The sequence below is a fragment of the Lactuca virosa genome, chromosome 8 (assembly GCF_052849685.1).
Source record: "Lactuca virosa cultivar CGN04683 chromosome 8, Lactuca_virosa_CGN04683_v6, whole genome shotgun sequence".
In the NCBI taxonomy this organism is placed as follows: domain Eukaryota; kingdom Viridiplantae; phylum Streptophyta; class Magnoliopsida; order Asterales; family Asteraceae; genus Lactuca; species Lactuca virosa.
The window spans coordinates 85,209,660-85,235,068 of record NC_136433.1 but is presented as its reverse complement, the minus strand read 5'-3'; the positions used below and the strand labels follow the sequence as shown (position 1 = coordinate 85,235,068).

The window sequence follows — 25,409 nt, the reverse complement described above, 5'->3', positions numbered from 1 at the left end:
CTCAACAGGAGATTCCTCCTCAGGTTGAGGGCTAGGGTTTTAGGTTCCTTCACCACTTGACTCTTGAATTTCCTCAAGGTCAATTTGCCTCCCACTGTCTCCTTGGCTCATGAATTCTCTCTCTCGAAAGAATCCTCTTCTTGCTACAAAGACCACATTATCACTGGGTCTGTAGAAGATGTAACCAAAGGATTTCTGTGGGTAGCCGATGAAAATACACCTTTCGCTTCGGGGTTCGAGCTTATCGTGAGTCTCGCGTCTCACGAAAGCCTCGCAACCCCAAATCTTGATGTGGTCTAGATTGGGAACTTTTCCAGTCCACACCTCGTGAGGTGTTTTGGCAACCTTCTTTGTAGGGACTAGATTAAGGATATGGGCGGCAGTCTCTAAGGCATACCCCCAAAATGAGATTGGTAACGAAGCTCGACTCATCATGGAACGAACCATGTCCAACAAGGTCCGATTGCGCCTCTCAGCTACACCATTCAACTGTGGTGTCCTAGGAGGTTTCAATTGCGAGACAATCCCACATTCCTTAAGATAGTCAAGGAACTCAGTACTAAGATACTCACCACCACGATCGGATCGAAGCATCTTAATGTTCCTGCCCAACTGATTCTCCACTTCTTGCTTAAACTCTTTGAATTTCTCAAAGGTTTCTGACTTATGCTTGATTAGGTAGACATATCCATATCTACTAAAATCATCAGTAAAAGTCACATAGAACCGATTAGCATCTCTTGTGGCGGTTCTGAAGGGTCCACACACATCCGTGTGTATGAGGTCCAACAAACCTTCACCCCTAGCACAAGTGCCAGTAAAAGGTGACTTTGTCATTTTACCAAGCAAACAAGATTCACAACTATCATCTGACTTTAGGTCAAATGACTCCAAGACTCCATCCTTTTGGAGTTGGCCTATGCATTTCTTGCTTACATGTCCAAGACGACAATGCCATAAGGATGCTTTATCTAAGCTAGTGGAAGAGTTAATACACAATACATTATTTCCTAGATTATCTACAACAGATACAGTTTCATACACGCCATCACAAGGTAATGCTTTAAAATAAAGAACATTATTAAAGAAAGCATCAATACTACCATTATTATTATCAAAATAAAAGGTAAAACCTTGTTTATACAATGCATGAAAGGAAATAACATTTCTTGCCATTTCTGGCGAATAATAACATTTATTCAAATCTAATCTAAACCTACTATTTAGCACTAAGGAATAAACTCCTATCTTGGTGATAGGTGAAGCTTTCCTGTTTCCCATGATCAAGTTTATCTTTCCCTGCTCCACATTCTCACTTCTTTTTAGTCCCTGCAAATCACAACATATGTGAATACCACAACCTGTATCAAGGACCCAAGACTTAGAATGAGGTGCGTTATTAGACAATATAGTGTATATACCTGCATGGTTGGGTTTTACTTTCCCATCCTTCAAATCTTGCTGGTACTTTGGGCAGTTTCGCTTCTAGTGCGACTTTTCATGGCAATAGAAGCATTCAGCCTCATTAGGGTTAGCAGAAGGAGTGACAAAACCTTTCTTGGTTTTGCTTGAAGAGGAGCCTTCAAAGGTCTTACCCTTGGTACCCTTAGAAGGGTTCTTTCTCTTCTTCCCTTTGCCATGCCCGATTGCCAAGACATTGGCCGCAGTTGGAGTAGGAGTAGGAGTAGTAACAACCGACTTACCCTTTAGACCACTTTCGGCGGTCTTCAAGAGTCCTTGAAGTTTGATGAGGGTGACTTCTTCCTTGTTCATGTGATATGTCATGCGGAATTGATCATAACACGATGGCAAGGAGTGCAAAATGATGTCTATTGCTAACTCCTCAGGGAAGTTCACATTCAGCTTCAGTAAACGGTCCACATACCTTTGCATTTTCTGCATGTGGCCCGTGATGGGTTCACCATCCTTCATTCGGGTTGTTATCATGGAGGAGATTATTTCATATCGCTCTTGACGAGCACTTTGATGGTAGTGGTCCATCAAGTCCTGGTGCATCTCAAAAGGATAATAGTCCTCATAGGATTTTTGGAGCTCGGCTGTCATGGTGGCCATCATGATGCATGCCACTTTTGTAGCATCTCTTTCATGTACCTCATATTCAGCAAGCTCTTCAGGAGTAGCAGTTGGCTCGGGTACCTTCAGCTCCTTGTCGAGAACATATTCTTTGTTCTCATACCGAGTGACCATACTGATGTTTCTGATCCAATCTGTAAAGTTGGACCCATCAAAGATGATTCTCCCACAAAGATTCATGAGAGAGAAGGAGCTAATAGGGTTTGAGCCAGAAGCATTGTTATTGGAAGACATCTGAAAAGAAGAGGGAATAGATTAGATTAGATATAGAGATAGTCCTTAACAAAACACCCAAATGTAATATTAAGGCTAGGACCCAACACAATATTTTATAACTTAGAAGAGGGATGTCGTAATCTAAGCTATAAGATATTTGAAGGTAGGTGAATGACGATTCACCAATTTCCACCATGAAAAACGAAATATTTAATTAGGTTTTAATTGGTTTAGAAACTCCTAGATTCTTTGAGATTCATTGAACTTTCTTCAATGGCATGTTTCAATCTCGAGTGTGCCCTTCAAGTTTTGTGACTGGGATGCCGAGGATCACAAAACATGGTGTGAAGTAACCATGCAAATTACTTGGTACCCTTAATGTATTACCCCTCAATCGATGTGCCGGTTAACCACACACGCTCCATCGATACTATGATAAACATTAACTCACCCTTTACCTACCTTGTTAAGTTCAAGTTAGTGTGTCGGTTAACCACACACGCTCCACTAACGACTTAAACAAAGTGTAAAGTTTAATTTCATGGATTAGCACCTTATTCACATTTTCCTAAAATAACTAAGATTGGGAATTCAATAAAGTTTAGTTACTTTAGTATTATCATTATACTTTTAATGAGAATTTATAAGTCCTTGTCCTACCCGTTCGGCTAACGACCCTCCACCGATCAAGGAAGCGGTGGGTGAGAGTGGACACCCATTAAGTTGCCATTTTATAGGCAACAACCTTATACCCCCCTTATAGACCGGCTTCGTAAATGAGGCGTACTAGCGGTAAGACGACTTGATCTTATACATATATAAATATTATTAAACTTATAATATTATAAAGTATAAGGGTTGAATTTTAACTTTTAAAATTCTAGGGGTTGGAACTAAAGTTTTTAATATGACTTTACATGTTCCAAAACATGAGGGCAAGTTTGATAAACTTTCAAAACTTTTCATTTCTCATAACTTATGAGTTAATGGTTATTAAAAATGAAGACTCTTCATTTTTTTTGTAACCTATGTGTTCTTTTAATGGTTATTTATAAATGTGACTTTTGGTTATCCATAACTTAAGAACTAGTTATGGACTCCATTAAAACACATAAAGATCAAGAATTAATCTAATCAATTATTAGCACATAATTTCTATGATCTTCCAAACTCATATGTTTATGAATGTTCATATCAAAAATTTCAAGAATCATAAGTACATATACAAAACTTGAAATTTTGATACGAGCTTTTGAACAAAACTTCGATTTTCAAGTTTTTTTTTTGCATCAAGTATCAAATAAACAAACCAGGCTCTGATACCACTGATGAGTTTTCAGCATTCTAAAACTCCTATGGTGTACATGCAACCCTAGAAACCTTGGATCTATGTTTGACTAAGATACATGCAAATAATTATTTTTCCAAGGTTCTTATCCTAACTAGCATGGCATGGGGTACTTGAATCAAATAAAACTAGTAGAATTACTTACCTTGTAGTAGTAGTTGATTGCTTGGAGTTTGAGAGCCTAGCACCAATAATGTGGATGCCTCAAATGGAAGTCACAAATCACCACAAACTTGGAAACTTGAGAGAATAGTCACAAACTTCTTGAAATCGGCCCTCTTAGTTTACACACCACAACTAGTATGATTTCAAGAACCAAAGCCTCCTTTATATAGTGTGGTGGATTAGGGTTACATCCATGTAAACCCTAATACCCGTGTCTTTTCTTTTCCATGAGATCCATGGGTTAAAGCTCCATGTAGTATCCATGGACTTTCCATGCAAGCTTAGCCCATTCCAAATAAGCATTAGCCCACACTATATAAATACAAGAGCCCATATTTAATTAGTCATACTTTTGATGTCACAACTAGGAATTTTGGTGCCTTGTAACTACAACAATTATGTCAATTATGAGCCAACAATGTGAACGCATGTATAATGCTTATTCAATAACAAAAAAACTTCATCACATACTTCATTCAAGCTCTACAAATAGTCAACAAAAGAATTGGAAACCCTTGAAATCCCGGTTTAAGTCCATTTTGGACTAGGATTTCCTTATTGGACCTAATGGACCAATAAACTTCCAATTTAACTATCTTGGACATAGAACTCTCAAATGGGCCCTAATTGGACCCATATACATGAATTCATCTCATATTTCCATGCATTCATCTCATATTTCCATGCAACTATCCCATCAAAGATCTCTCTTCTTCTCTCGGCCGAACACAACACAAACACACACACACAATTCACTTAAACTCTCTCAAGGAAACTCTCTCCACTCTCCACCAAATTTTCGAGATTTAGGAAGCTTTCAAGGAGATTATTCCACAAATACATCATCTAAGGTAAGATATTACTTGGATCCATGATCTTGCTACTTCATTTCATCAAAAATCTCTTCTAAATCTATTCAAACTTGTGATCTTGCATCTTAGAAGCCTCTAATTTCGAGATCTTCCAAGAAGACTTGCTAGGATCAAAACTTTCTTCATTTCTCTCTTCAAAACCGAAACCACAACTCAAGGTGAGCTTCATACCCCCTCTCTTTTCGGTTTTTATGTGTTTTATGGGGGAGAATACAAGAAAATGTGTAGATCTATGTGTATGTGTATGCTATGTGTGATTTTATGCATGTATGTGTGTTTTTATGTGTTTTTATGATGAACATGTAACTAAAAAGGGGTGATACTCGAGATCTATGACATGAGAAAGGAAACAAACATGATCTAAGTTATTTTACACTAAACAAGTCAAGAATAATAACTTATAAGATTATGATGAACATATTTCCAACATAAAACCCATTTTTGGGATTAAATTGTCAAAAATACAAAACTTGGGTTAAAAATTGTCAAGTCACGGTTTCTTAAGGGCCAAAAGAGTCAAAACAGTTTCCATAATTGTTTTTCTGAATATTAAAATTTTCAAAGGACTTAAAATGTAAATTTTTAGCTTAATGGGCTAATTTTGGGCTTTTTGGCCCAATAAGCCCAAAATTGCGAAAAATGACAACTAAAGGGGCTGAAATGAAACTTTATTCAAAACAGGGGATAAAAAGTGTAACAAAACCATTTCAAGGGTCAAAAATGCTTTTCATATCCAAAAAGGATAAAAAATGTAAAGTTTTTGGATTTTGGGCCAAAACTGTAAAAATTGCGAAAAATAGGGTTTTAACCGAGTAATACCATTCTGGAAGGGCTAAATCTGTTAACAAAATCACTTTTGGGTTAAAACTATCATTTCAATAAATTTATGATGCAAAAGTGTCAAGAAAATGTTTTAAGGACTAAAATTGCAATTCTTTTATTTAAAAGACTAAAATTGTTATTTTTATAAAAAGAAAGGTAGTGAAAAGGTCAAATCCCTACTTTTAAACAAACTATTTCATTAAGTCAAAATACAAAATCACGACTACCGACAAATCGAAAGACGAATACACGTTTAACTCCAAATATCGTGATAAACGAATCGATCGGTCTCGAATCGATACCAAACCAACAAACGTTAAATCAAACCCTTCAATAGATACGTGATACCTAAGATGAGTAGATATACAAACTTTGGGCTTGAGAGTTTCAAATCATGCTTGTTGGATCTTGCAAGTCCATCAACATGATCTTTGGGCCTAAATGGATAACGCTTATATGTTATTGGGCCTTCTATGACCCAATATTTTATAAAAGGACTTTCAATAGCTTTTATGTGCTATAGGGACCTAGTGGTCCATTAGTAAAGCTAGTAAGGTCAAAGTATTCAAATGTGAGTTGGACCATCGCGTCTTTCGCATCCCCGACAGCCTAAGGTACTTACGATAGTAGTAGGACATAGTGCTCATCTTCTCTTCGTTCGCTAAGGCTTATGAGTAATCAAAGTAGACGGAATTAGGACGTTATTCAACAGTAATCAAGGTGGAGTAATCAATAGTCATTCGATATGACGGTACAAAAGTTAGTAATCACTTATATCTTTCGACATCGGAAAATATCGGGTTTTCTGGGGAAATCAATACTATTCGTTCGAAAATTCCATAACTATAATACAAAACACCCTCTTTATATATATATATATATATATATATATATATATATATATATATATATGTATATATATATGTTTTGAAATCATTCATGCATCAACTTATGGATCTTCACACTTTGGTAAACTAATGTCTTTTCAGAAAATATCGGATTTTCTGGGTTTTACAAACTATACAAATCATTTTATTCACAACTATGCTTATGAACTCACCAACATTCCATATGTTGACGTTTTCCAAAATAACTTGTATTCTCAGGTAACAGATAAGTGGAAGGGTAATACCCAGTATGTTAGAATGTTTTGTATTGAAAACTTTGAAACAATTTGTGTTACGAATGTGTAATATTTGATAACAATGTACTGGATGTAAACAATATCAGTTGTAATGTATTGATGCATGGTGATGTTTATGTTATGATTCATGTATATTCATTGTGATGGTATTCAATTTAAGTCACGCGAGCCCCCGGACGTTTCCGCCGTCTGCTTTCGGGGGTGTGACAGGTTGGTATCAGAGCTCTGTTTATAGTGAACTAGCATATCTAACCACACATTGATATGCAACTATAAACCAAAAGAGAGACTAACACAACTCTGAACAAAACAAATAAAACACAACGATAAAACATCCTTACTTGTGTGATATAGGAAAGAGAACATAATACAAAAATCAAACAAAATAACACTGACATCTCGGTTAAGTCGGGACTGTTCATGGTTGTAGTAAGGGGTGAGTGTAGCCTGATCAACTACATTTTTCTCCGAAGTGCAACTATCACAGGCTTCGAGAAAGCCTCGATGGTCAGTAAACTTAAAAACATACCCTTGATTTCCAAGAAGAGAACATTAACTCAAATTACATAGTAACTAAAACATCTTAGAAATAATGAATAGTACATTTATATACTCTCGCAGACAGTATGGCCGACTTCCATCACCCCGGAGATCCGTATTTCCCCAATCAGGGAAATAACGGATGGCTGGAGGAGGAACCCGAGGAAGACCCCGAGGAAGGGTCTGAAGAGGAACCTGAGGAGGAAGTCGAGGGCGGACCTGCCGAGCCAGTAGAGGTCCAGGAAGAAGGAGAAGTCGGAGAAGACTTCGAGGAAGAACCCAGCGATGATGATTCGGACACAGAGTCCGAAGTCATCAATCCCCCTTACCCGACTAGGGTGCCCGCTCACCGGATGGGCCCGACCGGCCCTACACCCCCCTAGGGTATCGACCTTTGGAGATGGAGCAGACAGCAGGGACAGCGACCTCCATTCGGCATGTCACGTGAGTTCTACGACTTGAGGGAGGGAGGACCAGCTGATCGCGCACTTCCGGTCATGGTGAGACGACTGCGGAACACTGGCGACCTGGCGCAGATCACCGCTGATCAGATACACCAGATGCGGACTAGGGTTGAGCGTGCAGAGCAGGAGACACGAGAGGTTATTCGGGAGTTCCACATGAGGCAGGTGAGATGGGAGACTCGCCTCCGAGATGCGGAACGACAGGTGGCTCACCTTCAGGGAGCGTCCACTTCATCAGCAGGCTCTCACCTGGTGGAATGGACACATAGAAGCCCTGACACTCCCTGTAGCCAACGCTATGCCATGGACGGAGCTGAAAGAAATGCTGATGGCTGAGTACTGCCCCCGTGGCGAAATCCAGAAGATGGAGCAAGAGCTGTGGGATCTCACCGTCCGAAAACTCTGATATAGATGCATACATATCAAGGTTTAGCGAGCTGTCACTACTGTGCCCTGGCATGATTACGTCTGAAGGGAAGAAAATTGAACGATTCATCTGGGGATTGACCTCCCCAATTCAAGGAAATGTAATCACTGCAAAACCTGAAACCTTCGACAATGCCAAGAGGTTGGCCAAGAAACTGTACGACCACAACAACAAGAAGGGCGAGAAGCCAGCGGAAACTGAAGGAAAGAAAGAGAGTGACAACAAGAAAGGAAAGAACAACAAGAGAAAAGGACGACAAGGCTCGGAATCGACAAAGAAACAACAAACAGTGACAGTCAACACTGCAACCACCCAAGTACCCTTCACACCACATGCTCCAGCCTCAGCTAATCCAAGCGCTCCTAGGCAGTATTCTGGGAATCTCCCAAAGTGCAACAAGTGCAGTCTCCATCATAATGGCGAATGCAAGGAAATGCAATGCACCTGTTGCAATCGGAAGGTTCACACAACAAGGTATTGCAGGACCTATCCACCCCAGAACCAACCACAAGGAAACAACAACAACAATAGCCGCAACAACAACAACAACAACAACAACAACAACAACAACAACACCAACAATAGCTGCAATAACACAGGATCAAGCCCCACCTGCTATGGATGTGGAAAGACTGGGCATATCCGTCGCAACTGCCCCAACACCAACAACCCTGGGAACGGAGGAACAGGAAGGGTGCTAGCAATGGGTCAAGGAGAAGCGGTTCAGGATTCCGCTGTTGTTACTGGTACGTTTCTCCTAAACCACACTTATGCATGCATCTTATTTGATACCGGGGCAGAACGAAGTTTCGTGAGTAATAAATTCAAACACTTATTAAAACAACAACCCCAAAAGCTTGATGAAACCTTCACGGTGGAAATGGCCAATGGGAAGACAAAATCCACTGGGGAAATCTACATCGGATGTACCCTGACCTTAAATCATCACGTCTTTCAAATAAACTTAATGCCTGTTTCCATTGATGTGATTATCGGCATGGATTGGTTAAGCCCCCACCATGCTGAAATTATGTGTCACGAGAAGGCCGTTCGCCTTCATCTCCCAAATCACGAAACCCTAGTTATTTACGGAGACAAACCTAGCACAAACCTTCGTCTTATCTCGTGCATTAAGGCTCAAAAGTACCTATGAAAGAAGGACTTGACGTTCCTAGCTCATATCGTGGATAAGTCCAAGGAAGAGATCAATATTCGAAACATCCCTGTGGCTTGCGATTTCCCGGATGTCTTTCCGGAGGATCTTCCGGGGATACCCCCAGAAAGACAAGTCGAGTTCCGAATTGATCTAGTGCCAGGAGCTACTCCCATCGCCAAATCACCCTACAGATTGGCTCCTGTGGAGATGCAAGAGTTGTCCAGTCAACTCAGTGAGCTTTTGAACAAAGGATTCATCCGACCCAGTTTCTCACCTTGGGGAGCTCCGGTTCTCTTTGTCAAAAAGAAAGACGGTACCTTCAGGATGTGTATCGACTACAAAGAACTTAATAAGCTCACCATCAAAAACCGTTATCCACTTCTGCGAATTGACGATCTATTTGACCAACTCCAAGGAGCTAGTTACTTCTCAAAGATAGATCTGCGATCTGGATACCACCAACTCAAAGTCCGGGAGGAGGATATTCCAAAAACCGCCTTCCGAACTCGTTACGGACATTATGAATTTGTTGTAATGCCCTTCGGTCTAACGAATGCTCCTGCCACATTCATGGACCTAATGAATCGAATCTGCCGACCATTCCTCGATAACTTTGTCATCGTTTTCATCGAAGACATCCTCGTCTATTCTCGAAGCGAGGAAGAACACGGCCGACATCTCCGACAAATCCTGGAAACCCTGCGGACCGAAAAGTTGTATGCAAAACTCTCTACGTGCGAGTTTTGGCTCCGAAGTGTGAACTTTTTAGGACATGTTGTTAGTCAGGAAGGAATTCATGTGGATCCTTCTAAGATCCAAGCCATCGAAGGATGGGCAATTCCAACAACACCCACGGAAATTCGCCAATTTCTAGGCCTCGCAGGCTACTACAGGAGATTCATTCAAAACTTCTCCAAAACAGCAAAGCCACTTACCTCGCTTACACAAAAGGGTGCACCCTTCGTATGGACGGACAAGCAAGAAGCTGTATTTCGATCTCTGAAGCAAGCACTCTGCAGTGCGCCGGTGCTATCGCTACCGGAAGGAACAAAAGACTTTATAGTTTACTGCGATGCGTCAAATCAGGGTGTAGGTTGTGTACTCATGCAGCGTGGAAAGGTGATAGCTTACGCGTCCCGGCAACTAAAGACGCACGAGGTGAATTACACCACTCATGATTTGGAACTGGGAGCAATGGTCTTCGCCCTGAAGATTTGGAGGCACTACCTTTATGGTACTAAGTGCACCATCTTCACCGACCACAAGAGTCTCCAGTACATCTTGAATCAAAAAGAGCTAAACATGAGGCAACGAAGATGGGTCGAACTGCTAAACGACTACGAGTGCGAAATCAAGTACCACCCAGGCAAGGCTAACGTAGTAGCCGATGCCTTGAGTCGGAAAGAATACTCGAAACGTCGTTTGAAGACTCTCTCCATAACCATTCGATCCCACCTAACCTCTCAAATCCGGGCAGCCCAGCTCGATGCCATGAAGACAGAAAACAAAACAAGCGAAGCGCTGCGTGGAATGGAGAAGAACTTTGAAGTGAAGGAAGACGGAACAAATTACTTCATGAACCGTATCTGGGTCCCTAAACTTGGGGGATTCAGAGAGGTAGTCATGAACGAAGCCCACAAGACGCGATACTCCATCCATCCAGGTTCAGACAAAATATACTTGGATGTTAAGCAACATTATTGGTGGCCTAATATGAAGGCAGAGATTGCCACTTACGTTAGCAAGTGCCTCACTTGTGCTAAAGTAAAGGTGGAATATCAGAAGCCCTCCGGATTACTACAGCAACCAGTAATTCCAGAGTGGAAATGGGAAAGGGTTACCATGGATTTTGTGACCAAACTACCCAAGTCGACGGATGGTTTGGACACGATCTGGGTAATAGTTGATAGATTAACGAAATCCGCCCATTTCCTACCAATAAAAGAATCATACAAGATGGAGCGCCTGACAAGAATCTACATCAAAGAAATCGTGAGACTCCACGGAGTACCCGTATCTATCATCTCAGATAGAGATAGTAGATTTACTTCACGCTTTTGGCAATCGCTTCAGAAAGCTATGGGAACGCAACTTGACATGAGCACTGCCTACCACCCACAGACAGATGGTCAAAGCGAGTGAACCATTCAAACGCTAGAAGATATGCTTCGCGCGTGTGTGATAGACTTTGGAAAATCGTGGGATACCCACTTGCCTTTGATCGAGTTCTCATATAACAACAGTTATCACTCGAGTATCAAAGTCACTCCTTTCGAAGCATTATACGGGCGTAAATGTAGATCACCACTGTGCTGGGTAGAGGTAGGAGACATCCAGCTAGCAAGAGGGCAAACACCAAACAATGCCTTAACGGGACCGGAAATCATACGAGAGACGACCGAGAAGATAGTTCAGATCAGGGCCCGACTGCAATCATCACGAGACAGGCAAAAGAGCTACGCCGATAAACGACGAAAGCCCTTGGAATTCAGAGTCGGAGATAGGGTGTTACTAAAAGTCTTTCCTTGGAAAGGAGTGATTCGTTTTGGGAAGCGGGGCAAACTGAACCCTCGATACATTGGACCCTTCGAGATTCTTGCCCGAATCGGTCCAGTGGCTTATAGACTGCAGCTACCCGCTGAGCTCAGCAGTGTACACCCTGTGTTCCACGTTTCCAATTTGAAAAAGTGCTTATCCGATGAGACTCTCGTCATCCCATTAGAAGAAATTGAAATCAATGAGAATCTTCTGTTCATCGAAGAACTAGTTGAAATCATGGACAGAGAGGTGAAGCGTAGTAAGCAGAGCCGCATTCCAATTGTGAAAGTTCGATGGAACGCGAAACGCGGACCAGAGTTCACATGGGAACGCGAAGATCAAATGAAACAGAAGTACCCTCATCTCTTCTCGCATTCTCAAATCTAGCTTTCAAAAGAATTTCGGGACGAAATTCCCTCTAACGGGGGGATGATGTCACAACTAGGAATTTTGGTGCCTTGTAACTACAACAATTATGTCAATTATGAGCCAACAATGTGAAAGCATGTATAATGCTTATTCAATAACAACAAAACTTCATCAAATACTTCATTCAAGCACTACATATAGTCAACAAAAGAATTGGAAACCCTTGAAATCCCGGTTTAAGTCCATTTTGGACTAGGATTTCCTTATTGGACCTAATGGACCAATAAGCTTCCAATTTAACTATCTTGGACATAGAACTCTCAAATGGGCCCTAATTGGACCCATATACATGAAACTTAATATTTTGGGCCTTATAAGCCTAAAATAAACTAGGTTAACTTTAATGGGCCTTATTGGGTCACAACCAATTTAATTTAGCCCTAATAGGTCATAAAAATCATTCTTTTATTTATGTTGGGCCAAAAATCATCTAATTTAACCATAACATGGGCTTAAGCATACAAGGCCCAATTATTTTTCCTTCCCCTCTCCATTCTCGGCCCAAACCACAAAAGAAAGGAAGGAGTTGACTTTAGGATAGCCACCTCACCATTATCTCTTGGATTTCCATGCATTCATCTCATATTTCCATGCAACTATCCCATCAAAGATCTCTCTTCTTCTCTCGGCCGAACACAACACAAACACACACACACAATTCACTTAAACTCTCTCAAGGAAACTCTCTCCACTCTCCACCAAATTTTCGAGATTTAGGAAGCTTTCAAGGAGATTATTCCACAAATACATCATCTAACGTAAGATATTACTTGGATCCATGATCTAGCTACTTCATTTCATCAAAACTCTCTTCTAAATCTATTCAAACTTGTGATCTTGCATCTTAGAAGCCTCTAAATTCGAGATCTTCCAAGAAGACTTGCTAGGATCGAAACTTTCTTCATTTCTCTCTTCAAAACTGAAACCACAACTCAAGGTGAGCTTCATACCCCTCTCTTTTCGGTTTTTGTGTGTTTTATGGGGGATAATACAAGAAAATGTGTAGATCTATGTGTATGTGTATGCTATGTGTGATTTTATGCATGTATGTGTGTTTTTATATGTTTTTATGATGAACATGTAACTAAAAAGGGGTAATACTCGAGATCTATGACATGAGAAAGGAAACAAACATGATCTAAGTTATTTTACACTAAACAAGTCAAGAATAATAACTTATAAGATTATGATGAACATATTTCCAACATAAAACCCATTTTTGGGCTTAAATTGTCAAAAATACAAAACTTGGGTTAAAAATTGTCAAGTCACGGTTTCTTAAGGGCCAAAAGAGTCAAAACAATTTCCATAATTGTTTTTCTGAATATTAAAATTTTCAAAGGACTTGAAATGTAAATTTTTAGCTTAATGGGCTAATTTTGGGCTTTTTTGGCCCAATAAGCCCAAAATTGCGAAAAATGACAACTAAAGGGGCTGAAATGAAACTTTATTCAAAACAGGGGATAAAAAGTGTAACAAAACCATTTCAAGGGTCAAAAATGCTTTTCATATCCAAAAAGGATCAAAAATGTAAAGTTTTTGGATTTTGGGCCAAAACTGTAAAAATTGCGAAAAATAGGGTTTTAACCGAGAAATACCATTCTGGAAGGGCTAAATCTGTTAACAAAATCACTTTTGGGTTAAAACTATCATTTCAATAAATTTATGATGCAAAAGTGTCAAGAAAATGTTTTAAGGACTAAAAATGCAATTCTTTTATTTAAAAGACTAAAATTGTTATTTTTATAAAAAGAAAGGTAGTGAAAAGGTCAAATCCCTACTTTTAAACAAACTATTTCATTAAGTCAAAATACAAAATCACGACTACCGACAAATCGAAAGACGAATACACGTTTAACTCCAAATATCGTGATAAACGAATCGATCGGTCTCGAATCGATACCAAACCAACAAACGTTAAATCAAACCCTTCAATAGATACGTGATACCTAAGATGAGTAGATATACAAACTTTGGGCTTGAGAGTTTCAAATCATGCTTGTTGGATCTTGCAAGTCCATCAACATGATCTTTGGGCCCAAAGGGATAACGCTTATATGTTATTGGGCCTTCTATGACCCAATATTTTATAAAAGGACTTTCAATAGCTTTTATGTGCTATAGGGCCCTAGTGGTCCATTAGTAAAGCTAGTAAGGTCAAAGTATTCAAATGCGAGTTGGACCATCGCGTCTTTCGCATCCCCGACAGCCTAAGGTACTTACGATAGTAGTAGGACATAGTGCTCATCTTCTCTTCGTTCGCTAAGGCTTATGAGTAATCAAAGTAAACGGAATTAGGACGTTATTCAACAGTAATCAAGGTGGAGTAATCAATAGTCATTCGATATGACGGTACAAAAGTTAGTAATCACTTATATCTTTCGACATCGGAAAACATCGGGTTTTCTGGGGAAATCAATACTATTCGTTCGAAAATTCGATAACTATAATACAAAACACCCTCTTTATATATATATATATATATATATATATATATATATATATATATATATATATATATATATATGTTTTGAAATCATTCATGCATCAACTTATGAATCTTCACACTTTGGTAAACTAATGTCTTTTCAGAAAATATCAGATTTTCTGGGTTTTACAAACTATACAAATCATTTTATTCACAACTATGCTTATGAACTCACAAACATTCCATATGTTGACGTTTTCCAAAATAACATGTATTCTCAGGTAACAGATAAGCGGAAGGGTAATACCCAGTATGTTAGAATGTTTTGTATTGAAAACTTTGAAACAATTTGTGTTACGAATGTGTAATATTTGATAACAATGTACTGGTTTCGGGGGTGTGACATTTGATCTCTAAATTAATTCTAGATTAATTATAGATCAATACTAATTAAATAATATGATTTTATATTAATATATTTGGACTTATAATATATTAATAAATCATAACTTATACTATTCTCAAATGATTATCCATAAATTGTTCGGGTGAAGTGCAACCCAAATGGACCATGCCGGGTCGGGTCAAGTACATACCAAATATAGTTATGGACTTAGACACTATATCCAACAAATATATGGGAGGGATTTGTAACTAATGTGAAATCATATGACGTATGATGATGAACATGTTAGAAAAAGCAGTCGGATTTCTCATAACCCCCAAAAAAATCCTTATGATCCTTATCTGATTTTAAAAATAATCGTTGAGGCATAAATGACAAGTCAACGCTGAGTATAGGATAACATTAGCCAGTGAACCAACGAATTAGATTGCAACGAAAACAAGTGATATTACCATTCAGTGAACATGCAGATGGAGTACCTTTTTTCTTGGAATGATGGAGGATGTCATACCAAATCTATGGTGATAATAGAATAGTTCAGGGATATCCACTGAATTTTATGTCTCACTTACTCACAGTTTAATAGGAAGATCATTGACAATAAGGAAAGTGATTCATGATTTCATAACCCAGTCTATCGTAACAATAGAGAGGGATAATGGACACCATGTGCAAGGTATATCATTCTCTGTCTATAGTAACAATAGACAAGGTTAAGGATATAAATAACCCTTTATCTTTAAGGACCAAACAAGTATCTCTTATGATGTAGAAAATGCTATCAAGATAAGCCACAAGGTTATGCATAGTGATTCAGGAGAATCCGCCTGATCCTTTCACGAAGCCACAGACACGGACCAAGCATGATAGTCATACTAGGTCCATAGGCATTAGATTTACAAATGAGATGATATAAAATGTTTAGTTGTTATTTTGACGTTTTGAAACTTATGTAGTGTAAATTGTATCTTATTTGGTTGTTATTTGTGGAGACTTAATTATATGTTGGATTGTTATCATTTGCATTAATTTATTATTGTTTTTCGTTTTGCATGTTTGGAACCCACTTCTCGAGTATTATTACTCAAACCTTTACGGTTGGTCATACTCTTGGAAGTAAGTAGTGATTTAAGATTGTCATGAAGTATTAATAAATTTTCCATATCATAGAGATTACGACTAAAACTAATGAGTACTTAAAAGAGATTTAAGTATTGGAGTAACTAGCACTTAGAGATTACTTCATGGATAAAGTTACAAGTAAATTTAAGATGATAATATCTATTATTCTTCAAACAAAAATACATGAGGTTTTTTCTCTACTATTATGTTATGCATTGGTTTACTACAATGTTATTCGTAACTAGTAGTTATACATAATACGTCTATGTGTGACATGATGAATAGACAGAAACTATGTAGTCGAAGTTTATTGGTTCTTTCTACCCTAATAGGATAAGCGATATCTATGGGTCCCTTTATGATTTGGAATTTAAATCTAAGTGTTTGGTCAAGACCTGACTAAATTGATGTGTTAAATTGAGTATTCTGATGTGCTCATCACAAATCTCTACCAGGAAACATAATCTTAAACACCAATACTGACCCTTGTCTATGTCGCAGGTTCAGATAGATATCTTGTAGAACAAAAGAATATTTTATCTCTTATTTAAGTCCTTTATCTTGATTTGGTAAGAGTTCGGCAGTTGCATTGGATGCCACACTCTCTGTTGATTATTTGAAAGTATTAGAATTCGTATAGTTGATGACTTATCCAAGTAGGAGACTGTTGGAAATGGTGTCCAAGGTCATAACTATTGGTAATATTTCTAATAATAATAGGGTCCTTTTGGGTTACACTTAAGACCTTATTTATCATGTTATGATAAATTAATCAGAAGCTATTTTAGAATTAATTAATTATAGGGACCAAATGTTAATTAATCAAAAGGTTTAATTAATCGGAATAGTCCATGGGTGAATTCAACAAAAAGGCAGTTGCTTTGGCATTAAGCAACTGGATATTTCCAAATAGGGAGCTATATGGTTTTGTGATTTTCCTTTTAGGGTTTGTGGTTTTACGATTTCCTCCCCTCTCCAAAGGGTTGTCTTGTTGTTGAGTTGGTGTTTATAGGTCTGATTCCATTATATGGATTCTCCTTTAGAGCCTTAGCATTCAATCAAAGTGGCAATAACAAGATCATAAGCAATATGATATTTGGCCAACAAAGAGGTATGTAACCTTAATTTTCTTGTAGTTGCAATAATAGTATGAACATATGATACTTGTAAGTTTAGTTTGAACAAGTGAATAGAAAATTATAATGTGCTTGAGCTCATCTGCAGCAATATGTTATGTGTTAGTATGTTCAAAATGTTTCACTTAGTGAGTAAAGAACCTTTTTTTATCAACATTTCATTCTACTGTTAACTTATTTAATCTATCAATCTTCATAAATGAACATTGTTCATAAATGACATTGTATATAGAATGTTAGTGTTTCATGGAAGAAATCACCTCGAAAATGTTTGTTTTTTCGGTATATAGACTAACAAATCGTTGGGTACGTAATTTCATGGACTAATATTATAAAAGCAAGTCCTTGATTATACATGAATTTCTTCTAGTACCTAACAGATGGTATATTTTTGTAATGCATAGCAAGTGTTTGATATAATGTCTCAATGAAATTTTGATTCCAAAACTCTTAACTATAAAAATGTGATGCAACAACGATTGTATGTACATTTTTTTGAAAAAAATTTAGTGCTTAGAGTAAATTATATTATTTGGCACTTTTTTTACTCCAACGGGTGTTGATCAAAATGAATATTCCATGCGTTTTCTAGCATAAAAGATGTAAAGAATGGAACATATGTATTATAATTAAATATTTTCAGTTGATAACTAAACATATATATGTTCATGTATGAACATTGTAAAAATGGGCCCTTGAATATACATGTATTTCTTGTGTTTTGTAGGGAATAGAAGTAAAGACACTCAAATTAAACATAATCAAGACGAAGATTGTGTATCACATGTCAAAAATTTTCCTAAAAAATGGAATAATTCTAAGATCATGGAGATGCATCATGTGGTAAAAAAACAAATAAATGAAGAATTTACACAATGAATTAATGCATGATGTTACCATTGTAATAAATAGTTATAAAATTTATTATTAAGTTTAACAAATAGTTAGAGTTGTAAAAGTTTTATTAGTTAGTTTGAAAAATGGATGAAAGTAGGATAATATCATTGTAATAGATTGATTTTGATTTGAAAATAGAATCAAATTAGGACGTTATCATTGTAACTCTCGACACATATTTTGTATGATTTTGTGGTATGTGATCCATTTGATAACTACTTGCATACAACTAGTTAATATAAATGTACATCAACCTATTTAGTAAATTAAAAATGAAAAAAACAGGTGTACTTTGTATTAATTTGTCGGGTGTTACAATTTCACTTCATGACAAATGTATTGTTGATTTTAATACCTTGAAAAAAAGGTTTGGTGATGGATATATTACAAGCTTTTGGAACGGCATCTGGTGTGGTAATTTTACCCTCAAAAATATACTTCCTAGATTGTTCACCCTTGATAACAATTGTGATTGTGTAGATGGAAAGGTATTGTGGCATCTTGGAATTGTCATCGACAGGTGATAAAGGTGATAAAGGGCCTGAGGCTTATGAGCTTATGATGACATGGACATGACGAAAGAATTCCCAGCTAGCGTTACTAGAGCTAATATTGGTGAAAGATTTTTCTAATTAATACACAGTCGAATAAATATGTCCCTATAAAGGTTAATGTCTTCACGTGGGGAGGAATCATTTAGAGATTTGGAGAGTATTTTGTGTTTTAGCGAAAATGATACAAGAAAAAGTTGTTTGGTGGCTTCCAAGGGTGTAAAAGAGCTAAGCCGAGCTCGAGCTCAGGTAAGCTTGGGCTCGGCTCGTTTAAAATTTCACAAGGCTCAAGCTCGAGCTCGGCTCGACTAATAGTCAAATATCAAGCTCAAATATGTTTTAAGCTCGGTAAAAAGCTCGTTTATCTTTATTTGATATTTAATATTTAATTATTAAATATAAATTTATATATAAAATTAAAACTAAAATTTAGATTATATAAATAGGCTCGTTTAGGCTCGTGAGCTTAATCGAGCGTGGTAGATGAAGCTCGGGCTCGAGCTCGTTTAATTCGAGTTGGAGTTGAGCTTTTAACGAGTTAATTATGAGTAGCTCACGAGTAGTTCAGATCGTTTACACCCTTAGTGGCTGCATATTTACTTCCACGTTTGTGTTTAAATTCAATACCTTCTTCTTACCTGGGTTAATAAGAGGCATTGGCCAATTATAAAGAAGACGATAATAGAAGTAGTGATATCGAATATGATTTAGGTACTTTGGTAGGCTCGAAATACGGAAGTCTTTTTGCCCAAATAAATTCAAAATGAAGTTGATATTTGAAAAAATAATTTGGTATGTGTTTAATTGTTTTTCTTTTACAAATAACTAATTCAAGATAAATGGGTTTCTAGGTTAAAAAAACTCATATCGACTATTTGATGTGTTCTTTATTAATTTCTTGTTAGCTTATTAATAAAAAGTTGATTGTTAAAAAAAAATGTTCATTTTTTAGCGTACTATGAAAATGAAACTTGGATACAAAAAAAATACAAAATATAGAAAAGTTATCGAGATGAAAATACTTATACAAATACAGAGAAAAAAATAACTAAAACTTGTGACGACAAAAAAATAAAAGAAATAAGATGTGATATCTCAAGGATAGAGAATATCATGAGGGTGTTTGAGATTTCATTTAAAAATAACGTATTCACTTGTTGACTTTTAAAATGTCAATAAGTCAAAAAATTGTTTGACAATATAAAAAAGAGTTTTAAAATTACTTCTCGTTAACCTTTCAAAAATAATATTTCAGTAAGTTTATATATTTATTACATTCAATATATTAGTTATTTTGACACATAAAAGTAAATAATATTAAACATAAATTAAATATCCTTTTAATTTTTGTTCCTATAAATTCTACTATCAAATTAGATTGTGACATGTGTAACATTTAATATTCATTTAATAAAATCTCTATTCTAATAAAAGAATAGTTTTAATCTTCTTTTGACATTTGTCAGCCAAATACAATTTCTCATTAATATTAAGCCACATGTCAATGTGATATATTAGGCAATAGTTCAAAATTCAAATTTACTTTTTCAAATTATATGTTAAATTTGAAATTATAATAACTTTAAAATTTTGATATATCTCTTAGTTAGTAATTTATTTAAAATAATTGATTAATAATTATGAGTTTTTACTATGAAAGTTGAATTAATTTTATAACTTGTGATTCTCACGGCTTATAAACTAGTTTAATAATATTTTGGTATACTAGTGAAGCACATATCATCATTTAAATGGATCATTTAAATGGATAAAAAGATTAATAGCAATAGTAAGAAAATATTAAATTTATGAATACTAAATTCATATAACACTAATGGTAGTTACATTTATTGGGCCTGGTCCGGGCTGGAAGAAAGGATACCAACGAGTGAACAATCTTTTTTCTTGTATACTTATCTACATGTTGTAATTTGCCTAAAATTATTCAACTTTATAAACCATAATATTTTCGTGATATTTTACTAGAAAATTGATCATTTTGCAAAGCCTAATAATCAATGATAACCGATGAGCAAATCATCTAATTGAAAAATAGCAAATTACAGGATATAGCAACATGTTTTTTTTTCTTTTTCTTTTTTATTGATATAGACAGTATACTATATTGCTATTTTTTTTATGTATAATAGCAATACACATACATAGTGATAATACAATATATCAAATATAGTTTATTTTTTATGTATAATAGCAACACATGTACATACTAATAATAGCAATATGTAACCTTCAATGCTAACGTACTTGTAATTTTTTTACTCATAAGAATATACTACTAGGACATACTTACACTTTTATCTCATAACAATCTACTACTGAATACTGATAATACCTTACTTGCGAAAGCAACATATTTATATTTTTGTGCCTATAATAGCAATATGTGACTTATAAAATACAACATATATACACAGTAACGAAATATAAGTAAATTGCTATTATAGTTAAAGAAGATATAGTACATTCTCTAAAACGAATGTGCTCGCTGCTTGGAAAAACAATATATCAATAAATACTTAAATAGTATTCATGTCATATTTTTTTATATAATAAGTTGTTATCAATATGGAATACAATCAATTTATTCTAGCATGTTATCTAACTTCACTTTGTAATGCATATCATAAGAAGTGACTAAAGTATTGACCATCATTACATGAACATTTTGCAATAAAGTTAAAGATATGCATAAAAACAGTCTAGTTATTCATATGATTGAAATCTTCTTATAGATGCCCTTGTATAAACTCAAAACAAGCAATTTGATTCTCATGTTTCAATAATTGTACTATGAGCTTGGGAATTTGTACATCAAACTCTTAAATTTGCACAACAAAGAGTTTGCATTTCTTATACTAGTGAATTCGATCATTTTTGGGTAAAAAAGACATATCATTAAATTGTGCCACATGACAAGTAATATTGTACTTTGAGCATATTAATTAAACACCAACAAAAATAACATAATAATAAACGAGTCACTTTCCATTACCAACATAAAAAAACATGAATTTACAACTTACTGCCTCAACAATAAAAGCCATTACAAATAAGGACATTTAGTCAACTACTACCAGTCTACCACTACAGTACTACTAGCGGGTGGTTAAAGTCCACCACTGCCCTCCCCTTGCTTTAATTTTAGAAAAAAATAGAGGTACCCTTGGCCCTTGGGTACCATAAAAACCAAAATGACCAAATTGACCTTTTCCAAAATAAGCCTCTCTGAGTCATAAATTGTAGCATTAACTAAATAATAATTTATATAAATTGTAGCATTAACTAAATAATAATTTATATGCCGCTACCGTATTAGGTATGGAGGGTAGATATGTCTTTTCAGTGGAATTGGGCACCACTGAAGGTCTGACCGAAGGACCAACGGGCAGGGGCAACATTGTAAGAAACAACAGTTCGACCATCACTTGTGGTGACCTTAAAAGATAAAGACTGCCCGTTGAGGTAAGAGTTGGATTGCCAATTTTGCCCCCAGTTCCGAGACATTTGCTGCCACCCTGTCCTTGACCCTTTGACCGCCACCGCATGAACGTCACCGGCGCCACCCACGTTTGTAATCAACACCAGATTGAAGTACGAGTGCCCATTTATCTGAAACCTAATTCCACCCCTTCTCCGACATGGTACCCTAGAAAACAGATCCCAAATGTTTAGCAAAGGTATTTACCATATTGTCCCTGAGGGTATTTTGGTAATTTTGAGAAAAGCAAAACTACAAAAGGGGAACTTAAACGTTATTACATTAACGCAAACTGAAATTTGCCAAAGTATCATATGAGGGTGTTTAAGTTAATAACATGTTAACAAAAGTGAAAAGACCAAAATACCCCTAAGGGAAATATGTGGTTGCAGTACCTTTTGTAAGCAACAGGGACGATTCCGGCTTTGAATTGGGCAATGTGTTGAAAGACAGGCTGAGAAAGGTCAAAGTGGTGGTTTGGAGGGTTGCACCACCCGCCGTTGTTGTTAGGTAAGGCGTTGTTCGGTGGGCAAAAGTTGGTGGCGGTGACGACAATGGTCGCCGGCAAACACCATTTAGCGTCGTTTACGCATTTAATCGCAAAGCAAGAGCCACAGCTTAAACCATTGTTGAACATAGCTGTACTTAGCGCTGCTGTGTTTGTACCATATCCTTGACTGTATAAATTCCCATATCCACAAGCTCCACCTGCTCACAATTCAGTCGATAAGTTTAATCAAAAAGCTCAAACGGAAAGTAATCGGAAAGAAATTGGACAAGGAAGGATGAAAAACTAGAAAGTACCCATTGTTCCAGATGCATCGCCGCCGCCGTAGAAGGTTGCATGGGCGTTTTTCCAACCAGCTCCGCCGCCGCGGCCGCCTCTGCCATGAACAGGGGAGAGGACTGCGAGATAACCAAGAAAGAAAATAGCTAAAAGTGCCATGGATTTTGAATTGATGTGGTGATGAAGAGAATTTGGGAGTGGTGGCAGAGGATATAAATAGGAGGATTTACTGTATTGGCGCACAGTGATGTATGAACGTCGCAACTAATTCACGCAGGCTAAAGCTGTTGTTGGGGACCAATTCATATTTAAAATTTTGGACCATAATTTGGGTGGATTAATTTTCTGCTTCGGAAAAATAATCAAAATGGTTTTAATTTATATAAATATATCTTTAATATATATTAATTATCTAATTACGTTGATGTGCCGATAACTAAGGTCATCCGTTATACCCACCACATACCATATATGTGGTGGGTGCCACATCAACACCACATTGCCATACAACTAACATGAGATACCTACCACTAACACACAACTCCACATCATTATTTTTATTTTTTTTAATTCAAAAATACAATAAAATTACATTTTTAATAACTAAAAAACATTCATTTTTTAACTAGTTTTTCATTAATTATAAAAATAAAATTACAACTTCAAACTAAATTACTTAATTAATCTAGAAATAAAAAAAATTACATTAATTAAAAAAAAACATACATATAAAAAAACTAATATTCGTTCATGTTACGTTGGTACAAATGTTCTGCAACTTCTTCTCGAAGATTGAAACACGTTTCACTGTTATGAATTTCAACAACTCGCTCTAAAAACTCATTCGTTCCGGATACGAACTCCACAATTGGAATGACAACGTCGTTCAAATCATACATGCAAATCGCTCGACCTTCATCTTCAATAATCATATTATGCATTATAATACATGCTAGGACCATTCGTTTAATTCTTTCTTTATCCCAGAGTCGTGTAGCATATTTCACTACATGTCATGTCTGCTTGAGGACTACAAATGCCCTCTCGATATCCTTTCTCGCTGATTCCTGTTTTTTTGTAAACAACTTTGTCTTTTCACTTCGAGGAACCGAGTATGCCTTCATCAATGTAGAATAATTCGGGTATATCCCATCACCAAGGTAGTAACCATATTTGTACGCGTGCCCGTTCACCGCGAAGGTCATATCAGGTGCTTTACCGGTCCAAATATCGTTGAAAAGAGGAGACTGGTCAAGAACATTAATGTCGTTGTTAGACCCTGCTACTCCAAAGAAGGCATGCCATATCCACAAATCTTGAGATGCAACAGCTTCTAGGATGATACTTGGTTCACCTATATCTCCTCGAGTGAACTGACCACGCAATGCATTTGGACATTTTTCCCAAGCCACATGCGTACAATCTAAACTGCCAAGCATACCCGAAAATCCATGCCTCTCTTCATGAGCCGCATATAATCTCTCAATATCACGTTGAGTAGGTTTGCGCAAATATTGTTCGTGAAAAACCTCATACACACATGCAGAAAACCAATCTACACATTCAACTGCGGTCCTCTCGGATACTTTCAAGTATTCGTCAGATGCATCAAATGTTATACCGTATCCAAAATACTTAAGAGCATCCACACATTTTTGTATACTACTAAAACTCATTCTTCCTCTAGCGTCAGGTTTTTGTTTGAAAAATTCATAACAAGATTCTAAAGCATTACTAATACGTAAAAATATAGCCTTATTCAGACGGAAATGACGTTCGAACGAATCGTCATTATAAAGACAATTATCGGCAAAGTAATCACGTACCAATAAGTAGTGTGCGACTTGGCGATCACGATTGACGACCGCCCTTGTACGAGCAATATTCGAACTTTCTTCGTCATGAATGTATTGCACAACGTTGAAGAATGTCTCGACGAATTCTACGTCGTCATCCGAGTCAAAAGTTTTTAAGAATTCCATGTGTTTTGTTGAATCCATGTGCATGTGTTTTGTGGTTTTAGAGAATGAAGGTGTAAGTTTTGGTGAAAATAGAAGGTTTTATTTATATGTATTGAATTGAGTTTGAAAAAAAAAACAAATGGCCGTTCAACGGTCGAGAAAGCAATCACCAATCAACTTTCGCGTTTAAAATCGTCGTCGGCAACACGAAGCACAACGACCACGCCCGACCACGATTTGTCAGGGTAGTGTGCACAGATTTTTCTCGTGGCCACATGGACCACGGATGCTCTCGTTGAGAGTATACCATATGGTCTAATATTCACAATATGGTTAAAAATTGATATTAAAAAATATCGGTTAAATTGGTTAAGAAAATTGTCATGTATATTTATATCTGTATTTAT

The 25,409-nt window shown here is 36.7% G+C and overlaps 2 protein-coding genes across 2 annotated transcripts; both read right to left on the bottom strand.

The window, feature by feature from the left end:
* Window positions 1–21,740: 21,740 nt before the first annotated feature.
* Window positions 21,741–23,286, bottom strand: LOC145132318 (expansin-A10-like). The gene is made up of 3 exons (XM_079067063.1): window positions 23,059–23,286; window positions 22,650–22,962; window positions 21,741–22,422 (listed from the first exon to the last, which is right to left on the bottom strand). Exons 1-3 carry the CDS (start codon window positions 23,198–23,200, stop codon window positions 22,116–22,118), a joined length of 762 nt encoding a protein of 253 aa, XP_078923189.1. The 5' UTR covers window positions 23,201–23,286; the 3' UTR covers window positions 21,741–22,115.
* A 768-nt stretch (window positions 23,287–24,054) lies between these two features.
* Window positions 24,055–25,041, bottom strand: LOC145130571 (uncharacterized). The gene has a single exon (XM_079065349.1). It carries the CDS (start codon window positions 25,039–25,041, stop codon window positions 24,055–24,057), a length of 987 nt encoding a protein of 328 aa, XP_078921475.1.
* Between the last annotated feature and the right edge of the window lie 368 nt (window positions 25,042–25,409).

Coding starts and splice junctions, on each gene's coding strand:
- LOC145130571 (XM_079065349.1), bottom strand. CDS start 25,041: ATGGATTCAACAAAACACATGGAATTCTTAAAAACTTTTGACTCGGAT.
- LOC145132318 (XM_079067063.1), bottom strand. CDS start 23,200: ATGGCACTTTTAGCTATTTTCTTTCTTGGTTATCTCGCAGTCCTCTCC. Junction 22,963..23,058: donor CGATGCATCTGGAACAATGG/GTACTTTCTAGT, acceptor AATTGTGAGCAG/GTGGAGCTTGTGGATATGGG. Junction 22,423..22,649: donor GTCCCTGTTGCTTACAAAAG/GTACTGCAACCA, acceptor TCTGTTTTCTAG/GGTACCATGTCGGAGAAGGG.